Here is a 21,099-nt window from a genome sequence, read left to right as displayed (position 1 = left end):
TATTATTTATCTATATATCTGATATTTTTTTTCAGAGACAAAAAAAAATTGCATTTGAAAGAAAAAAATCCTTTTTATTCATCAAATTGTTTGTGTTACACACAAGTGCGATGTAATTCTCGCACAATAGCATCATCATTCAGAATAACAAAGTAAGCAATTTTAATTACATAGCTTTCATCTCTTATACATTCACTTTCATATTCAGTTTTTTTCGAAGAAACACAATCCAACATGCTATTATATAATTTACTACATGCCGAAAAAAGAGCTATTTGTTCATTTTGAATGTATAAGTAGCAATATCCATATTGTTGTTGTGGTTGATGGTCAGCTTTATGAATATGCTTGACCACTTCGGCATTCTTCAAAATTTTCAGGTAATGACGATTTCCTTTCCCGCTAGTGTTTTCATCGTAAAGAGCATTACGAATGCAGTCGCCTAGGTTTTTAAAGAAAAAATGATTAATTTTTTCAACGTGTACTTCTTCAACAGGACTGTTTTCGGAGTTTCCAGTGTGCAAATAGCCGTAACGTTTCATCGTCGACTTCTGAAGCGTTAGTGATGTTTTGCAGGAATAACACGCATATTTATCAAAGACACACAATTTTGTTTCTTGGCATGAAAAGCATGACAACAGCGGCGAGGTTTGAATTTTTTTTAAAAAAATTCCCTAATAAAAATTTCATTTTTTTTCTTATCTTTCGTGCAGAGGTCCTTCAAAGAGTACCCTCTTACCATACAAAATAAAAAATAAAGAGCAAATTTTCCGCAGGATGTACTGGCATCATCTTGAAAGCATATTTTATTATAAAATGTTTTGTTAGCGTTGGTCATTAAAAAGTTTAAAATATTTTTGTTAGATGGAGCAAGACCATAACTGTCGAAGTAATATGCCGTGCTGTTTTTCTTAAAATATATCGAAATCCAGTGGCTCCCAGGTAAAGTATGCGGATCCGAATTCACTATAAATGAGGAGTAATGTCTCTTTCGTAAGGGTATGAAATCGGAAGGATATACACCTCCAAATGTTTTTTTGATTCGACTGTCGCCACAGGCATATTGACACAGAGTTAAAGTATCCATTACCGCCTTTGTTCGAAATGAATATTTCTGTATATGCTTTTAAACACTTCTTCGTACACTTGATGTTTCTTTGATGGGAAAATTTCAATAATTTTTTCGGCAAAAGCGAGAAAGAATGCAATGCGCAGGTTCGCTATTTTATTGGAAAACATCATATCGCCTATACTTCGAATTACCTCCTCGCCTGCACCCGCCTCCTTAGCTAGTTCGATAATTTCATTTCCGTATATTTGCAAAACTTCGTCCATGATTTTTAATAATCTGTCGTGACTCCGCGTGACTTGTCTATTTCAATTATGTTCCTGTATTCAGCATAGGCTATCAGGGTAACTGTTTCTGGCAAGGCCGCTGCAAATTTGATATCAATGGCTATGTTTCCGCTCTTATTTATGCTTACGTGGCTTTCATTAGATGCCATATCTGGAGTCAAATCAACGGCATATAATGTATACCCATCTTTGTATTCATCAAAGGAGATATTAATGTTGGGGCTTGAATGATATCGATTTAAATCTGTAAAGATGCTTAAATAACTTCGCCCATAAAATGTTTTTTCGAAATTGGGCTGATAGGGTTTGGAAGGTATCATCTGTCCCCCATTTAATATGCATAGGTAGTTTAGGTTATAGTGATGAAATTTAAAAGGATTTCTGTTGATGCTTCCATTATAGGCGGCATTAGATACAAAACCTAGAATGAGACGTGTGGGTAGCTGACCAATAAAAGCGTTTGCTATAGTTGTCGATTGCAAACCGCTCGATATTGCAAAACTTTTTATGTCAATCCTACGAATGGGCATCTTAATAACTCCTTTTTCTAAAGCCTTTTCGTGTGCTATTAGGATGGAGGGAGCCACGCTGACTTTTCTCACGTATAGTTCTGCTAGCTGAATTCTAATTTTATAATTGTCGTTTGCCGACATCAAAGTGAAAACATCTTTATGCCTTTCCAGTTTAATGCGTACATTAACCCCGTTGACTAACAATTTCGGTTGAGTGGCCAAATCGAAGTGCAATGGTCCCACGAGGTCGAGGCTTTGGCTAAGCTTGCAACGATTTGCACGCGTTGTATAACCTTCGTTTTCGTCTCCCACAACATCATGCTTAGATGCAGTATCTTTTGCAAATAAGCCAGCACTCAGTAGATTATCTTGACCTGATTTGGAATAGAACAACAAACTTTCCAAAAGGGCTCTATAAGAATAATTCACTTGTGACGAAACCTGTTTATCATTTAAAAATATTGAACAGTCGGAAAACAATGTGTTTAAAATATAATTAACAGGTGCCACCCCGTCGGCGTCGGTGAGATTGGTATCGTTTTTTTTCGTTATTTTAAGTCGTGTGTGTAGTATCGTATGCGCCAAATCCAAATAGTGTTCACCATTACCGCTAATGTAAGATTCTATGGGCGTCTTATCAGACAATGAAGATACGGGGTGGATTTCCACGAAGGAAGAGGAATCGATGCCCAGTTGTACGGCGACACCATTAAAGAGATCCAATTCGCTCTTAAGGCATATAACCCCCTGAGTTTCCATTACTATTAATCTTTATGTAAAAATATCTGCTTTTGTCTTACAACGCTTGCTCTTTGATTGACGATTTTTCCTCTTGCGCTTTCTTTTTATACCTTCTCCCCTCTGTAATTTTTCAAAAATATCACTTTTTATTTTATTAGAGGTCTCACGTAACCTGCTCCGAGCAGAGTCCTTAAATGACGATCCCGCTGCAACATCTGACAAGACGTTCTTTCCTGTTTGCATCAACTGTTTGCCCAAATAACGACCGGCTCTAAGTGCCAACGGCGTAATGTATCGGCGCAAATCTCCAAAAAACCCATAACCTCGTTGGTGAGGTATACCTTGAAAGTAAACACCACCGCCACCACCAACTTGAGCACAATAATAGGATTCGCACTCTTTCTGATTTAAGTGCATTTCTCTAAGGATGTTTTAAGAAAGTGAGAGGAAAGCTTGAAAAATCTTCAATTTATATAGTTTTCTTACGGCGAAAAGACAGGACTACAAATGTTTTTCCTCCCGTAAAGGTAATTTTTTTCCCGCTACTCGTTCTCAGTTCTATTTCTATCGTTTCCACATAGTGCTTTCGCAAAGGAAAATATATAGTTTTTTCATAATGCTTCACAAATTGATCATTTTTTTCATTCACGCAGGGAATAACCCTTAGCAGCGGAACATGCACATCTCCAACGTGATGTGATTCGATTAAATCGCTGTACACAAAAATTTCTGTAATGCCCCCGTCCAGTTCTAAAGGATAGTCGCTTATATATTTTCCGCTCTTGAAATGGGTGTTGACGAATCCCAGCATGTCTGCCAGCCCTTTCCCAAATGCCAGCTCCGATTCTGGAGAAACTTCTAAAAACACTTTTGAATTCGCTAATTGTCTTAAATGTACGTGTTGAAATTCGCGAAATAAAGTTTCCGGTGATTTATATACGCCTGCGCTGACATGCAAATGTAAAGTTTCTTTTTCAGTCATAGTTACTTCGGGATATCCTTTAATTATAAGTTCCACAGCTTCCCCCTCCTCCACAGTTAGGGGCAAAAGCACAGGAAACTTTCGCGTTTGCGAAATTATAAGGTTTTTGCGGACGCCGAGTATCCTTAAAAGGGAGGATGCTCTTTCTTGAGTAATATGCAGCTCCGTGTTTTCTGACACCTTTATTTCTAGTTGGGACTTCGTCTGATCGTAGGTGAAAGTGACAAAATTTTCCAATTTAAGATCTTGGATATTTTTTGCTACGTCGCCAAAGAGACCCCTAGATACATCTGCTTTTATTAAGGTTAACGGAATCAAATGCAGTTTCGTGCTAGAAGGGCTCCTATTTATGATTGAAAATAACTGATCTTTGTTTTCAGCTATTGATCTGAATCTCATCACTTGAGATTTTTTAATAATAGTATCTTCATCTGGTAAGTAAAACATCTGTAACATTTTAGGAGCTTTTCTTTTAGAAATGTGTACTTCGAAACCATTTGCAAGAACCCAGCGAATACTCCTCCCTTCATGTTCTAGGACGAATTTTACAGCGTCCTCTCTACCGAGAATGGTACTAATTTTATCATTCAGTTTTGATAAAAATTCCTCTAGAGAAACATCTGCGTTTACCGAAACTAAAACGCCATAATTAAATGATAAAGTATGGCGTGAAAATTTAATAGGAATGCTTTTCTCCACATTCCTAGTTATTACATAGTCATTATTATACTCTCCCACATTATACCAATTTCGTGGAATAAAAATTTCAGTTAGACCTACTTCCCAAGAATCGTTCAATAACAGAGGAGAGGCGAGTTTTGTTCGATAAGATGATTGATTGTTTTGAGGGAAATACTGCATGCTCGCATTGCTGGGTAGAGTAACGTAGAATTCGTCTGTCATTTCATCCATGACGCTTTCACCCACGAATTAAACCGTCGATCAAAGCCTATCCACTTGACGAAATATTCTTTCTTAGCACCGACACCTCTCGTTTGCAGAATTTTTTCCACTCTCCAGAAATCGTGAGAACTCTTTAATACTTTTTGTATCTCTTGTTCGTAAAACCTTCCTTTCAGAACTGTTCCTTTTAAATCTTTAAGCAGATATGTCGGAGGACTCGAAGGATATCTCTTATATATGACAAAAACCTCATCCGTCCAACTGGGCAAATAACCTTTGCGAAATGCTCGCCTTGTTTTAGAAATCCTCACCTGGTCGTTTACCTCAAATTTGTATCTTGGTTTTATGCTATAGCCATACAGTTTTTCAAAAATTTCACTTTCTAGTTCCGGCTTCACGTCGGCAGGTGCATAACCAGTACTACGATGAATACTCAAATTATAGCTTTTCAAAACTGATTTCAAGACATGCACATACCTTTAGGAATTGGTGTAAGTAAATATTCGATAGAGTTTAGATTTTAACGTTCGATTAAATCGCTCTACAACACTCGCCTTGTATTCGCTGTTAGAGGCATAATGATGTATTCCATGTCTTCTAAAATAGTCACGAACTTTTTTATTAAAAAATTCTTTTCCCTCATCTGTTTGTAAATTCACCACAAAATTTGTCTCCTTAAATAGCTTCTTAAATCCTTCGAGTACAGAATCTGCACTCTTCGATTTTAAAGGAATGGCATACCCGCGTTTAGAAAACACATCAATTGCTGTTAATAAATATTTTACACCATCGTTATATTTAGAGAGCTTAGACAAATCAATCAAATCGCATTGCATTAATTCTCCAATGCCGAAAGACAACACCTTCCGTCGTTTGAAATTAAAGCGAACTGGTTTATGTAACGTATAAGCATCCTGTTTCATTAACCATCGACGCATCGTTTTCAACGGAAGTTGTGCGGCACGAGCCAATCTTACCACTCCGCCATACGAAGCGGGGTTTTCTACATCGTAATAGATATTTTCTAAAATTGCGTCGGGATCGTTTAAAGCTCCTCCCATTCCTCTTTATAAGGTGCTTGACTTTGGGATCTCCCTCTTCTTTCCTGCTGTACTTTATATCTCTGCTGTTTTCTTTTTGTTTGATGATCGAAGTCTTTCACATTTGATGGGGGCCATCGAAAGACATTTTCCTCGCCGCTCGAGGATTTATTTTCCGTGAGGGGGTAGTGCGATGAGGTATCTCTCATGCGAGACAAAACATTCTAATTCCCTATCCATGAGCGCGGTATATTAATTTCTTCGATAGCCTTTAGAAATACATCGAAATGCCTTGGCTCTTGAGCATTTTTTATATTTCTCATTAGGTAATTAAAGAAATCCACCATACTGGATCCCTGAATCGTTTTACCGTCAAGAATCATTTCTCCGCGATCGTTCCATGAATAAAGCCTCGATTTTAATTTTTCGACGACCAGAGGCACCAATCTAGAAAATTTCTGGGGTGTTGATAGAATAATATCCTCAATAACAGGATCTTCCACTTGCTGGAATCCCTTCTCTTCTTTGGTTTCTTTCGCTTCATTCGCAAGGCTCACACGTATAGGTTCTGGTGGTGCGTGCACTGTTCTGTGATACCGCGTGATTAGTTGCCCCAACAACTTTGCTTTCATGTCGTCGGGTAATTTTGCTCTTTCTAATAACGTGTCTATGTCATCTTCCAATCTCAATTCTGGCTTCTGAAGATGATAAGACGATACCAATTCTTCGGGTATGAGAGCCACTCTTTTGGCCATTGTAGCCCAAAATTGGGATTAAGAATTTTTTTACAGTCGTTTGCTAATAACTGGTCCTAAAATACCACCCAAGGCAGATATTATTGCCGGAGCAATCAATGGTAAAAAGCCTCCCGATTGGTTGACTAAAATTTTTTTTTTCTTTTGTATGCTTTCGTGTTTTTTAGATAGCAACCTTAATAGATTCTTATATTTTTTCAGCTTACGTACATTAACGGGGATATTTCCATTCAAAATATTTAAACAAACTTCGCAGAGAGATAAAATTTGATCCTTATTTGCAGTCTGTAACAAAGCACGTTTCTGCGATGGGTGGGAATGAGCTAATATTCGCAAGAAATGATACTGCTTTTTCAAATTCTTCTTCGTCATTTCGGACGAAATAACCACAGTATTCCGTATTTATCTGGAAACAGATTTTCGCGCATCCGATACTCCTCCGATGTTTGAGGGTGTAAGTCAATAACTAAATAACCAAAGGGTTTCGTTGTTGCTTTTATACAAGCATCCGTCAAAAAATGCCAGTTCTGAGGATATAACTGTCGTCCTAAGCAACTAACTTGGGAGACATCTCTTGCATTTTTAAACAAAATGATATAATGCGCATTAAGACTAATGTCGCGCATAACCTTTAAACGAGGGAATAAGTTTTGTAATATCACTATAACGCTGACTTCACAATGGTGTGAGGCGGCAGTAAAAAGATCGGCAATTTTCTCATTTAGTCGATGCATCAGGTCATCGACCACTATCAAATCCCCTTTTTCGTATCTATCCGGAAGACCTTGAATGAATTCAATGTCTGGTTCTTCCCAAAACCAAGATGCGGAATACGAATAACACCATTTTACTTTTCTGATAGGGGCTTCATATATTCGATTTCGTATCATTTCGCGTACCAACGAAGTTTTACCTGATTGACTCGGGCCAATAACCAAACAGGAACTTGGATGTTTGAATTTTAACATCGCTGATAAATTCCTTTTTTTTTTCTTTAACAAAAATATATTTACATTCATCCAACCGTTTCCGATATCCGAGGACTCAAATGTCTATACATTTTGTCTGCAAAAACTGCATAGTTTCATAAATTCCCCCCTCATCATTTGTACGCCAGTTATATCGGCTTTCAACATATCGATATCTTTCCAAAAATAACGTATATCATAAACTGTTTTATTCTCTTTTACACATACATGCAAAAACAATTTTCGACCAATATAAACTGATTCCTTACAAGTAGAATTTCTTAAATCCACTTTCCCTTCACCCCATTCACAATTCCTCATTAATTCTCCGAAAAATATTCCTACGACGACTATTGTTATTGCCAAAAATAAAACGAAATTTATAATAAAAATACTCCATTTTGTTGCACTCATCTTGCATCTACTACTCTTAATTCTCACTTTCAACTCCCTTTTTATACTAAATATTTCCAAAAAGAAAAAAAAAAAAGAAAAAGAAAAACGAAAATGCACAAGCGAACTCAAGACAACGAACCCAATGAATGACCTGACGTTTTATGAGTTACTGCTGGTCGTCTCCGACCCCCCGCCGTCCAAAGAAGGTTAAAAAAACTACCAAAAAGAAAAGAAGAAGATACTACTTTTAAGAAAATCGAAGGCGTTTTATGAATGGTGTACGAGGGGGACAAGCATTCACAACGTCGCTGCTGTCCTTCACTTACACCATCCAAAAAACGTTAAAAATACTACAAAAAAGCACTCACAGCTGGTGGCTATCAAACAAAAGAAACCTACCGATCGACAACAAACATGTTCCAAAAGTCAACAACCGAGAGGTCAGTCTCTAACTAAAGCAATCCCATTTTAGAAAAACATGGTATATGACAAACAGTCTCGCCTACATTACCGCCTACTACTACATCCAAGTACTTTTGAAGGACGACGGCACTTCCGGGGTGCAAGGATACTCAAATCCTAACTACTTATGTGTACCAATGATTAAGACATTTGTGAGCCCTGCAGATGATCACTATTTCACTGAACTGAAAACTCCTGTGACTACGACTTTAGCTATGTCCACAAGTAGTGATATGTTAGATGAACTTATGAACAGGACTAATAATTATAAGAAACTCATTAGAATTTTAATTATATTTAGATTTATTTACAATGCTAGAAATTCCAAACATAAACGTCAGGGTCCCCTGGATTTAGAAGAACACGTCGAAGCTCGAGATACCCTCATTCGAGATTCGCAGGTACAGTATTTCCCTGAAGAGCTCTCGGCTCTAAAAAGAGGTCTACCCGTCTCCAACAAGAGTAAGTTAAAATCTCTTAATCCCTTCTTGGATAAGAAAGGTTTAATACGTGTAGGAGGCTGTTTAAGTAGCTCCAACTTGAATTAGAATCAAAAATATCCCATCCTCCTCCCCCCAAACAGTAGATTCACGAAGCTCATAATGGAATACTTCCACAAAAGAGATTTACATGTAGGGCCGAAGTCTCTTTTACATAGTGTACGTCAACAGTTTTGGCCTATCAACGACCGCGACTTAGCCAGAAAGGTAGTTCATGAATGCCTAACTTGCTTCAAAATGCATCCCACTGCAGTGATTCAATTAATGGGTAATCTTTCGTCTGAAAGAGTATCACCAAGCCCGCCATTTACCAATACGGGCATTGACCTTTGCGATCCTTTTCAAATCAAATACAAGGGCAGAGAAAGGGCATTTTGCAAAGGATTTATATTTGTATTTTTGTTTGTCTTGCTACTAAAGCTGTTCATTTCGAATTTCTGACAGACCTTACTTCTGAGTCTTTGACTGCTGGCTTAAAAAGATTTTTTGGCTGACGGGGTAAGAGTTCAGCAATTTTTCAGACCATGCAACGAATTTTGTAGGTGCACGTTCGGAATTACAACGGTTGGAAAAGTTGGTAACACAATCAAAATTTGGAGTAACTAGCTATTTAGCTTCAGAAGGCATTGTTTGGAAGTTTCTTCCACCTAGAGCCCCTAATTTTGGAGGTCTCTGGGAGGCCGGCGTTAAATCGTTTAACATCTGAAACGAGCTGTTGGTAATGCTAAGCTTACACTAGAAGAGTTTCTGACTGTTTCTATTCAAATAGAGGGAATTCTGAATTCACGTCCTTTAACTTCATTATCCTCTGAAGTTACAGATTATGAAGTCCTCACTCATGGGCATTTTCTGATTGGACGCCCATTAAATGCCATGGCAGAACCTGATGTATTGCATCTAAAAGAAAATAGGCTGTCTCGTTGGCAAAAAAACTACTAAGATGGTTCAGTCAATTTGGAAAAGGGGGCATCGAGACTACCTTAACCACTTGCAACAGCAGGACTTAGAAGAGAAGGGCTAGCTCATAGAGCTTTTCCCCCTGAAGCAGAAAGTGAGAAGTGATGACGTAGCCATGATGACGCTGAGCGCGCCAATATAATTCACAGCTTGGAAATTAGCGTTTTTGAACCAGCGTTTAAAATGAGCTGTGTGTGAAAGATAGCTATAATTTGGAAAAGGCAATGTTACTGCTTTATGAATTTTAGACTGAACCATTAAAAATTTAATAATGCTTACTCAATTTAAAAATAATAGATAAAATGTGCTACTCTTTTAACATAAAGTTCCGTGGTTTTTTTTATTTTTATTTGCAGGTTTTTTTTATTTAATGCACGTTTTTTTCTAATCATTTCTTTATTTGCATACTAACTGAGAGAATTTTTATGCTGCTTCTAAGATAACTATAATAGCAGCTATTTAAATTTACTCAAAAAACAACTTTACATTGACATAGGTTTAAACATATATGACATATATGGCAACATTTCTGCTAACCTACGTTTGATTTTTTGCCTAATTGTAAATTTTACATCGTTATAATTCTCTTCCGATTCAATATAATAGATATTTTTTAAATAATTTTGTAATTTATACTTATATCTATATTACAATTAAATAAATGTATATAAGATTGTTACCTTAATTTTGACAAAATAGCTTTATTCAGAGTACCTAAAACAGTTATTTAATTTTTCAAAAGTGTGAGTAAAGGAAGCAGGTCTTTTTATGCCAATTACTTTGATGTTTTATACTATTATATTTTATCTAGAATGCTAATCTAGCACAAAATCTAATCAATAATTAGTTACAAAGGATACAATAAGAATAACTTTAACAAGTACTTTACAAAATTAGTTTGTTAAATACTTGTTATTCTTTGGTACTATTCATAATACCGAAGAGGCCCACCAGCGGCCGAGCGGTAAAATCGCTGAACACTGGTAGTTCGGTCCGAGGTTCGAATCCCGCGAACGGGCTGGCTGCATGGGTGTTTTCGTGGTTTTACCCATGTGTAACGTGTATACAAGGCAGTTTTCCTTAGAAAGTCCTCCACGAAGGCATCCCTCCCCTTAGGCAGATAGCCCTAGTGTGCTTTGCCATAATTAAATACACACATACACATAATACCGAAGATATTATCGATTAACTCATAGAAGTCAGATGCTTTCTGATTTCCTGTGGGGTAGAGTATACCTTTTGCGGTACTTTTTGAAAATAATGTTTTCTCTGGAGCGACTTTTTGTCTCTCGTTTCCCTTGACCATTAAATAATTTGGTTTTTGTTTGTGACACAATTTGATTTCTTCTCAATCTCTATTTAAAACCTCTTTAATAATATCAAAATTTCAAACAGTTACATCTTCTAAAACAAATCCTCTATCTAAAACGCGGTTTCTCAGTAATTTGAGGCAGAGCGCGAAATGAGACTCTGATTCAAACAAACTGCACATTTTGAAAAGAACCAACTTAGTCCAGTTTAGAGTCATAGCAGAGTTTTCAATCTATATGCATTTCGTCGAAACTGAGAACGCATATTTTTTCTACAGAATACAAATATTCGCCTCTTTCCTTCTTTAGAGTAAGAACATTACTTTGAATTCTTGGACTACACTAAAATTTAGAAAACACTAAAAAATAAAATAAACACCATTTCTTTAATTTGATAATACTAGGTAAAGATATTCCAATTTTTTTTCTTTACAAAAATCATAGCTTTAAGATGACAGAGCTCTTATGACAATGCTACGTGAAATATTTTCACTAGTCCACCTGATTTTTTTCTTCTTTTTCAGTAATGCATTAATCTGCGTCTTTATAAAAATAGGCTTTAGACATTTTTCCAAATTCTCCGATTTGTGCTCCCCCCCCCAAATTTCGCTATTTGAGATTTTAATTTCTGATACCAATTTCTGTCTAGATGTCGTCCACCTTCTTTGTCGTTGAACAAACATTCTAAAATTGTTCTTTTCTCTATTTTTCAATACTTTAATACAATTTAATACAATTTTCTAAGGATATTATTTTGTTCTTCAAATTATCAATGCATTCTTGTTTATTCTTAAACATTCAAGATGATCTACATTTTCATTTGTGAGTTTTATTTCAAAATCATTAAAATTTGATTTATTATTCTCATCATCAATTTCGATTTATTATTGCCATCATAATTTACTTTCGGCACAGCATTCCATTTCAACAGTTTCTTTTTGTGGCTATCCAAACAATCGATTTTTCATATCATCTTCATAAACACTGCATAGAAAATGTTCGCTGCAGATTTTTCCGCTCTTCACATTAATAGAATCTTCTCTTTGACATTTGTGTATCCATTCTTTCGTCAAAAGCAAACTCTCATTTGGATCCTTTGGTCCCATGAAACAAAATATCTCATCCTTTCATACTTCTGTAAGTGCTACGGCACGTTACTGCAGCGCAAAAAGCCATATTACGTAAACGATATTTTACAATATAGAATTTAAAATAAAAACTGAATAAAATTACATATATATAAATTATTTTAAATATATACATTATTAGAAAACAGATATATATATTATTAAAATTAATTTGGGATATGTAACCTCTAGAAAATCGTCTCGCAGCTCAATGAAACTACTGTTTTAAACGCGGGAAATCAGAACAGGTGGCATCACAGTGACGTCAGATTATTGCCTGTTACGTCCCCCCACTAGGCTCGCGTCGGCGAGGAGTCGAACAAAGAAATGAGCTAGCCCTTCTATTTATCCCTGTTGCAACAGTGCAATAAATGGCAGTTTGCCAAGATAAACGTAAACCCTGGCGCCCTTGCTTTACTCAAGGAAAGATAATTTGCCTTCTTGTAAATGGGCTACATGTCGTATACAGGAAGTTATAACCGGACCTGATGGAAAGGTCGGAGTAGTTATAGTTAGAACTCCTACCGGCACGTTCAAAAGGTGCATATCCAAAATATGTCTGCTACCTATTGAATAATAATACGTATGTTTATTTCATGAACCTCATTAATGTAGAATCATATTATATTAGATATTATCATTTTCTGTAACTGTATAAATGTTTATGCTATTTTATTCTATTATATCCCAGAATTCACTATGTCGTAATGGATATTCTCATTTTAATAGTATTATATTATACTTTATTATGTTATAAGTCTTATGTTGTATTGAAATACAAATATTTCAACGCAGGGCGGGATGTTCCGTCCTATCCTATTGTTGCAACATTCATCTCACTAGAGGGTGCTGCGACGCCCCCCCCCTTTTAACCGACAGAACTTCTGTAGACCGCGAACAGAGCGGTTGTTCCTTTTGGGCTCCTGCGCCATCTGTTTGTAATAGCCATCAGCGCTAGCAAGAGCGTACAGCTCTGATCCTTCAGGCCCCTGTGCCTTTCTATTGATGAATGAACCTTTATAATTGATTACAGTCCATTATTCTTTCGACAGATCTCACTCTCTAACAACAACCCTATCTCTTAGAGAAGTTTTTCGGAAAAGTAACGGTGAAAATTCAGTTTTGCTCCCACCATGTTTCTCACCATGTAATCAGTTTCTTCCGATTACTAGATCGATGTGCTAACCACATACACCAAACAGCACGCACTGCAAAATACGATAATTCTTCACATTCTGAACTACTTCGAGAGTGACTGATAAAAGGCATAAGACTTAGTCGAAAAACCCCTACCAAATTTTAGTTCAGACGCCATAGTACAGGTTATAAAACTGCTTTGAAACCGGGCAACATTTTTCATTAGAACAAAACTTTCGCTGAATTCTTGTTTCCAGGAATTTTGCGTAATCAAGCCCCCTGATTCGTACTTCATTCTGACTGACTGACTGACATACGCAAACGGAAAATTTTCGCGGTTGACTAGTGTCTAAAACCTGGTGTTCAAATTATTTCTGTGGGAATGCGTTCCAAGAAAAGAGGTTTAATGCATTTAGCGTCCACAAAAGTGATACCAGCTTTAGGTGTTATACAACAGGAAAAGTGAGAAATCTATTGTGTCCTCTCTGGTTTTGAACAACCGATCTTTTAGCTGCAACCTTAACATGTAAACTACTTGCATCATAATAAAGCACATATCGGGCAATGCCATTATTTCTGAATTTTTGCCATCACACCAAACTTAGTAGGCTTGAAACATCAGATATCCCGTACAAGTAAATTTCAGCTAATATATTTATTGCTCAGGGTTTTAAGCAATTAAAACTCTCAATTTAATATGTATCATCAAGTGCTTCTTGCGAGGTTTGATGTTAAAGCAAGATAATTGAGTTTCACAGCGTTCAAATCGAAGTACAGAGTGTCCGTAAAAGAATGTCCAAGTTTCAAATTGTAATAGTATCAGCTGTAATCGTTCGACAGTTGTGGTTGAAGGTGACGAATAAAGAATAACTCCAACAGTTTCAGATAAGCGCATGCGCTTGTACCGCTACATCGTTTTCACAGTTGCAGCGTCATCTATTCAAAATGGCGACTTCTGAGCGTAAAGCGTTTTGTGTTCTGCAGTTTGCTAAGAGTGATTCAGTAATTGCCGTTCAACTTGCGTTCCGATTAAAGTTTAAATGTGATCCCCCATGTGACAGAAATATCCTCCGATGGTATCGACAATTCGAAACGACCGGATGTCTTTGTAAAAGCCCGGGAAAACCCAAAGTTTCTGTAGAGAATGTGGAACGTGTCGAAGAATCTTTCCGTCGTAGTCCGCAGAAATCTGTTCGGAAAGCAAGTCATGAACTACAGTTTCCAAAGACGACAGTCTGGACGATTTAAAAAAAATTACACTTGCGTCCATACCGATTACAGTTGGTACAGCAATTAAAGCCAAATGATTGTGCAGTACGATTTCGTTTTGCATGTGAAGTTCTTCAACGGCACAATGACTTTCTGCATCATGTGGTGTTCAGTGATGAGTCGACGTTTCATATAAGTAGGAAGGTAAATACCCATAATGTTCGTATATGGGGTTCAGAAAATCCTCATCAACTTGTACAACACGAAAGAGATTCTCCAAAAATAAACGTTTTCTGTGCTGTTTTCACGACGACAAGTGTACGGACCATTTTTTTTCGCTGAAGCTACAGTAACAAGGGTTTCTTATCTGGATATGCTACAACAATGGCTCTTTCCCCAATTAGTAGAAAGTGAACCTGCAAACTTTATTTGGCAACAAGATGGAGCCCCTCCTCATTGGAGTCTCTTTGTGCGAGATTGGTTAAACGTCGAAGTCTCTGACCGTTGGATTGGGCGTCACGGTCCAGACGACAGAGTTCTGCTACCCTGGCCGCCTCGTTCACCTGACATCACGCCTTGTGATTTCTTCCTTTGGGGCTTCGTAAAAGATCGGGTCTACGTTCCACCCCTACCCCACGATTTACCAACCTTGAAAGGTAGAATTGCACAGGCTGTTGCTTCCTTTACTCCGGACTTGCTGCAGACAGTATGGGAAGAATTGCATTTTCGTTGAATGTGTGCCGTATCACTAAAGGCGCACACATTGAGCACTTATAGGAAGAACTAGGTTAGTTTTCCTTCAATTTCATGTATGATTTGTTATATTTAGTATAAAATAAACTCCTGTAATATACCATTAAAACTCGGACATTCTTTTACGGACACCCTGTATTATAGCAACAGCTTAAAGAGATTAGTAAACTGCTTACCAAGCTGCAACAGTATGACAAAACAAGTACTCGTGGCGACAAAGACTAGTTGACACGCTATATAAATAAATACAATTGACACTACTCAGAGCCATCTGGAGCGCGATGTATCAGTTGGAATGTCACCAAATTTGGTACGGGAACTATTGATGGCATGGGAAAAAGATGCCGTGAAAAACGAACTTCTGAAAGTTGCCAATACGGCCAAATGTGGTACTGTTCTAGTCTACACAGCTGATAACTAGACAAATCAATAACAGCCTTCATTCCCATAATTATCACTGCCAGACTATTTAAATTTAATAGCCAGAATGAAGGAAGGCAAATTCTACCTTGAAGAAAGAGTTTAAAAACCGAGGTTCAGTAGGAAAGTTAGAGGGAGTTAGGCTATTGCCGTCACCTCCTGTTGCGTAAGCGTCTGCTCCCAGAGTTTTTGCTGGTTCACGTGACTTAACTGCATTTACTTGCTGCCACTAGTTTCGACGCGGGTTTAAGAAACAGGGATTATCTGAGCCCTGCAGCTTAGTTCTACGACTTGTGCATATCTTGGAATTTTAGTTTAGTTCTGTAATTTCATTTACCGCTCAAGAAGAGGTGTAGTGTGTTAGCGTCGAGTTGATGCATTGTAAATTTTAAAGAGTGTAATAAAGAGTATTTTAACCCTTCTTGTGTGCAGCTACTACTCTTACAGTTTTCACACAGACGTTAGATAAGTGGACTCTAAAATATAAAAAAGTTTAAACTACAAAATAATTTTTTTAACCAATTGGCTGAACACCTGCAGTTAGATGCGAGATATTACGATTAATATAAAATCATAATGATTGTAATTTTCATGAGTGGGAAGAAATTTTGATAGCCTTTTCTTCATCTAAAAGAGATTTTTTTTTAAATTTATTTATTTATTTATTTTTTTTTATTTTTCATGTGAAGTTTTTCAAAAAATTTTAAGATATCTTCATGAAATTTGCATCACACTACCAATACGTTACTTCAAGTATTTTGAACTAAAATTGTGGTATTTTATTGGTATGATATGTATTTATGCTTCAAAGTACAACAAAAAATTTATATTTATTTTATACTTCGTAAAATTAAGTAAATAAATAAGTACGTGAAATGCCTAGTTATTTTAGCTTAATTCTATTTTCAAGCTTTCTCGTGCACGAAAAAATAAAAAATAAATATTTTGGAGTAAGAAGTTTTTTGTTAGTCTAAAAGGAGTCTCAAGTATGGCTTGCCTCACATATGATAAAAAGAAAAGAATTCTTATGATTTAAGGTTTGTTTTTTACTTCCTTGTACGAAGTAAAAAGGAAGTATTGTAATCGCGAAAAGTTTCAGGCAGCATGTTTCAACGAAAATATTAATTTTGACCGCTATCGAATGCAATTTAACGATGATTTTGCGTGATATCTGTACGTAAGGACAGAAAAAAAATACTTTTTTCCTTCAAAAAAATTATAAAACTGCTTTAAAAGGAATTCTGAAGAGAATTTTTAGTGGCGTCTGTACGAACGTACGTATCTCGCATAACTGAAAAACAGTAGCCTCAGAACGTTGAAATTTTATACATAGGACTGCTATAACATGTAGATGTGCACCTCGTATTTTGGTTGCAATCGGCCGCACCAAACGTATATAAATATATTTATATATATATCCACTCTGTTACCCGACTCAGTGATCTCAGTTTCTTTACTCTTATATGTTTATAAATTGTACATCTTTTGCTTTAAAAATGATTGAATTATGTTGTTCTTATCTTCCGGTTAAGGTTTTTATGCCTTTAGTAAATCTCTATGCAATATTTTTAGAATTATCAACAAATTTAAACTTGTTTAAGTGCCACTAAGCCTAATAATTTTTTTGATGGCGGTCATTGCTTGTTTACATTTGAAATAGCAGGATAGTGGATTTGTTGCAAATCTAGAGAAACTTAGCTTCGCAACAACAAAGAAAACGTCTTCATTTATTATTGCGAATTAAATCATGCTTAATCCTTTCTGGAATTTTTTTCGAGGAAATAAGTGTTTAAAATTTACTTCGTAATTTTTAATACAGGTATTTTGAGTTTTTATGTATTTTTGCATTGTCACGAAGTGAGAACTGAATTAATTGAATAAGAAATACTCAAACGTCTGTCAAAAACTGTTTCTTTTTTGTTTTGTTTGCTTAATTTCTTTTTTACATCGTTCTAGCTTTATTATAGCATTTGAATACGGTAACAATTAGATAATTCTTTAAATGATATAAATTTTGTGCATTCTGAGTTATAATTTGAACGAAATATAATACTGTGAAGTGAACCTAGCACCAGAGTGTCGCTATGGTAAACAAATAGAGTGAATTTTAAAGACTGCATTTATTCTATTGTGGTTTATGCGCTGTCGGCGAAGTAGATTTAATTCAATCCAATACGTTTTAATGAAATGCAAGAAAAAATGCGTATAACTTAATATTCCGTACAAGGAAGTCATGTGGTGTACACATCTGATTTTTAATTTTGTTTATTACACTTATGAGTATTTAAAAAACATTTAATTAAAATATAGATAATAAGTTAATGCAGCGAAAATTTATATTTTTAGCAAGGTTTAAAAAAGTTGCATAAGATCGAAAAAAGATTCAAAAAATACCCTTCGATTCATTCAAGGGTCATTTGACATATAATACTAGCAATTATCAATTATATCAAGAAGCATCAAAATCTTAACGATGCAACCACACACGCGTTATGAAATTTCGAAGGCCACAGAGAACACATTTCGTCCCAAAGGGAACAAATGTACTAAGACGGAAATGACATCACCGGAGGAACAGTCACAAAACGAAGACGAATTGCCTCAAAAAAATAAAACATCTCACTCCCACGCCGAAAGCTTCATGTGAATATGTATCTCCTTAATGGCGAACACCTAGCCAGCTTGATTTAATGAGAAGGCTTCTGTAATAGATCTTGATTGGTATGGCCTCGTTTCACTGGCGTAATTATGCATTAGTGTGGCAGAGTTATGATCATTAACATCACTGTCTTCCCTGCTGAGGATCTCTTAAAGAAGAATCCAGAAACTTGAAGGATTTATAAAAAAGATATTATGTCTAAGAATAGTTACGCTATTTAACGCATTATGAAACTGTGAATTACAAAGATTTTCTTGAGTTTGTGGGAAAAGTTCTAATTTGTTTAAATAAGCAAGTGGGCGTTATATGTAGGGGATTTTTTTCTTTCTTTTATAAATAATTGATCATTAGGCTACTTTTACCAGGCGATAACAGGTAATAGTTTTTAATGAAAAAGCAAAGCAGGGATTATCCTCGATAATCCCTTTATGCTTTATATTGTCGATATATATTTATATTGTCGAATATTCTATTATCTGAGCCCTCGCGAATTGATATGGGCTCAGATAATCGAATATTCGTGATTAAACAGAAGGTCACTGCAGCTAGGAGTAAAAATTTAAGGATACGTAATTTAAGGCTAATAGTAGACTTGGCTAATAGTAACAGCAGAATAGTAGACTTGTTGCCAATCTAGAGAGACTAAGCTTCGCAACAACAAAGATAAACGCCTTCATTTATTATTGCGAATTAAATCATGCTTAATCCTTTCCGGATTTTTTTTTTTTTTTTTTTTTTTTTTTTTTTTTGAGAAAATAAGTGTTTAAGATTTACTTCGTAGTTTTTAATACAGATATTTTGAGTTTTTATGTATTTTTGCCTTGTCGCGAAGTGAGAACTGAATTAATTGAATGGGAAATACTGAATCGTCTGTGAAAAACTGTTTCTTTTTTGTTTTGTTTGTTTAATTTCTTTTATACATCGTTCTAGATTTATTATAGTATTTGAATAGATCATGTGGCAACGATTAGATAATTCTTCAAATGATATAAATTTTGTGCATTCTGAGTTATAATACGATTTTGTATGTAAATAGTTTTTACGCTTGTGAAACGTTTCAATGTACAGCAAATTGTGTTTTTCATCATTTCACTTCAAAATTATTGCTTAGCAGAAGAATAATTTTTATGAAATTTTAAAAATGGCTTACAATACATCCTGCAAGAGATGGCGCAACCAGAGCTCCAGTCAACTAAATACTTTTCATCCCTACTAACAGATGGCGCCACACGACGCCTCATTTGCTCAAAGTTTACTTATTCTACGGACGGCGGCACAGGAGCCCCCGTCGCTAGTAATCTCTGAGTTCTAGCACAGCATGTGCACAAGTATTTCCATATTATTGGATACAACTTACTCGATTCCTCAAGCATTTAAAAGTCAAGTATAATATGTTGTTAAAGGCCGTTAACGGTCGACTGCCCCTTACTAAGTGATAAGACATAGACATAGACATATGAACGAAATATAACGCTGTTAAGTGAACATAACGCCAGAGTGTAGCTATGGTAAACAAATATAGTGAATTTTAAAGTGTGCATTTATTCTAGTGTGGTTTATGCACTATCGAGAAAGTAGATTTAATTCAATCCAATAAATTTAAATGAAATGCAAGAAAAAATGAATATAATTTAATATTCCGTACAAGGAAGTCATGTGGTGTACACATCAGATTTTTTAATTTTAGATGCCTCAGGTTATAAAAGTCTCAGTTAATCGGGTGATTAAATCAGAAGATAATACAACGGTCATATGTTTTTCCGAATGGCAACACTGTAAGGAAAGGGGTATAAGAGGTTTCTTGTGAGATAAATTCAAGATCTTACGGTTCGCAAAGTGACAATACATGCTAAAGTGAGTGAATGACATACTCGTATACGTGCTTGCGTGATGTACTTAACGGTCGGAATTTTTTAGAAAATCTTAACTAAGGGCATTCCTAATGTCAATGATGCGAATTATCCATAGTTTATATCCAAAACGGGTATGACTTTTTTTTTATTTAACATTTTATAACTTTTCAGCGTGAAGCAAACTACAGTAGAACCTTGAGATGCGAGCGCCTCTGTATACGAGAAATTCGAGATATGAGGAAATTATGAGCGAAAAATTCGACTCTAAGTACGAGTATTGACTCGAGTAACGAGCAACAAGCTAGGCTGTTGGTATGGGTTGCGCGTTTCCCGGTCTGGTTCGACTCGAGGAATACTCAGTGTTCTTTGATCTACGTGTTTGTGCTCTAGCGAGTTAATTCTTTTTAACATTTAACGTGAAAATAATTATTTCACGATGCCTCCCAAAAAGATTTTCGCCTTAGTTAGTGCTGCAAAGAAAAATAAGGAAGCCATGGCCGTTTAAATTAAGAAAGAAATCATAGATAAACATAAGCGTGGTGTAAGAGTGATGAAATTGGCAAAGACTTACGGCCGTTCCCGACATCGGCGATCTGCACTATTCTGAAGAAGAAGGAAGAAATTAAGAAACTTGATGTGGCCAAAGGAGTTACCGTAGAGAAGCTGTTGTTGATGTGGATTAACGAGAAGCAGTTAAAAGGCGATTCGGTGTCGGAAGCTATCATTTGCGCTAAGGCTAAGAATCTGTACTTTGACCTTCTCTGAAAAACACCGACTGAAGATGAGATGGTAATGAGATTTTTAGGGGTGCGGAACAGATTAACTAGATTTCCATTGTTTTCAATGGGGAAATTTGTTTTTAGATACGGGGAGCTCAATGGTGGAGCGAATTAAACTCGTATCTTGAGGTTCCACTGTATTTTCATTGTTGCAGTTGAGTATGAGATTTGTTCTTGAAGAAGATAAAGAAATAATTTTACATAGCTGACTAGTAAACAAATGAAGAACCAAAACTTAAAAATTAGCACAAATAAGCAAAAAATGAAAAATATTTTCCCT

General features: G+C 36.0%; 2 protein-coding genes across 2 annotated transcripts; both read right to left on the bottom strand.

Moving 5' to 3' along the window:
- Positions 1-1,340: 1,340 nt before the first annotated feature.
- Positions 1,341-2,627, bottom strand: LOC146999411 (uncharacterized protein F54H12.2-like). Its single transcript, XM_085825794.1, has one exon. It carries the CDS (start codon positions 2,625-2,627, stop codon positions 1,341-1,343), a length of 1,287 nt encoding a protein of 428 aa, XP_085681920.1.
- On the bottom strand, positions 2,504-4,503 carry LOC146999410 (uncharacterized). The gene has a single exon (XM_085825718.1). The coding sequence runs from the start codon at positions 4,501-4,503 to the stop codon at positions 3,079-3,081; it is 1,425 nt and encodes a 474-aa protein (XP_085681844.1). The 3' UTR covers positions 2,504-3,078.
- Between the last annotated feature and the right edge of the window lie 16,596 nt (positions 4,504-21,099).

Source organism: Stegodyphus dumicola, chromosome 1 (genome assembly GCF_044657685.1).
Source record: "Stegodyphus dumicola isolate Sdum_Otavi_A_Nest chromosome 1, ASM4465768v1".
Taxonomy (NCBI): domain Eukaryota; kingdom Metazoa; phylum Arthropoda; class Arachnida; order Araneae; family Eresidae; genus Stegodyphus; species Stegodyphus dumicola.
This window is presented reverse-complemented; position numbering and strand designations above follow the sequence as displayed.

What these genes read in the sequence shown, in the direction of transcription:
- LOC146999411 (XM_085825794.1), bottom strand. Translation starts at nt 2,627, where the DNA reads ATGGAAACTCAGGGGGTTATATGCCTTAAGAGCGAATTGGATCTCTTT.
- LOC146999410 (XM_085825718.1), bottom strand. Translation starts at nt 4,503, where the DNA reads ATGGATGAAATGACAGACGAATTCTACGTTACTCTACCCAGCAATGCG.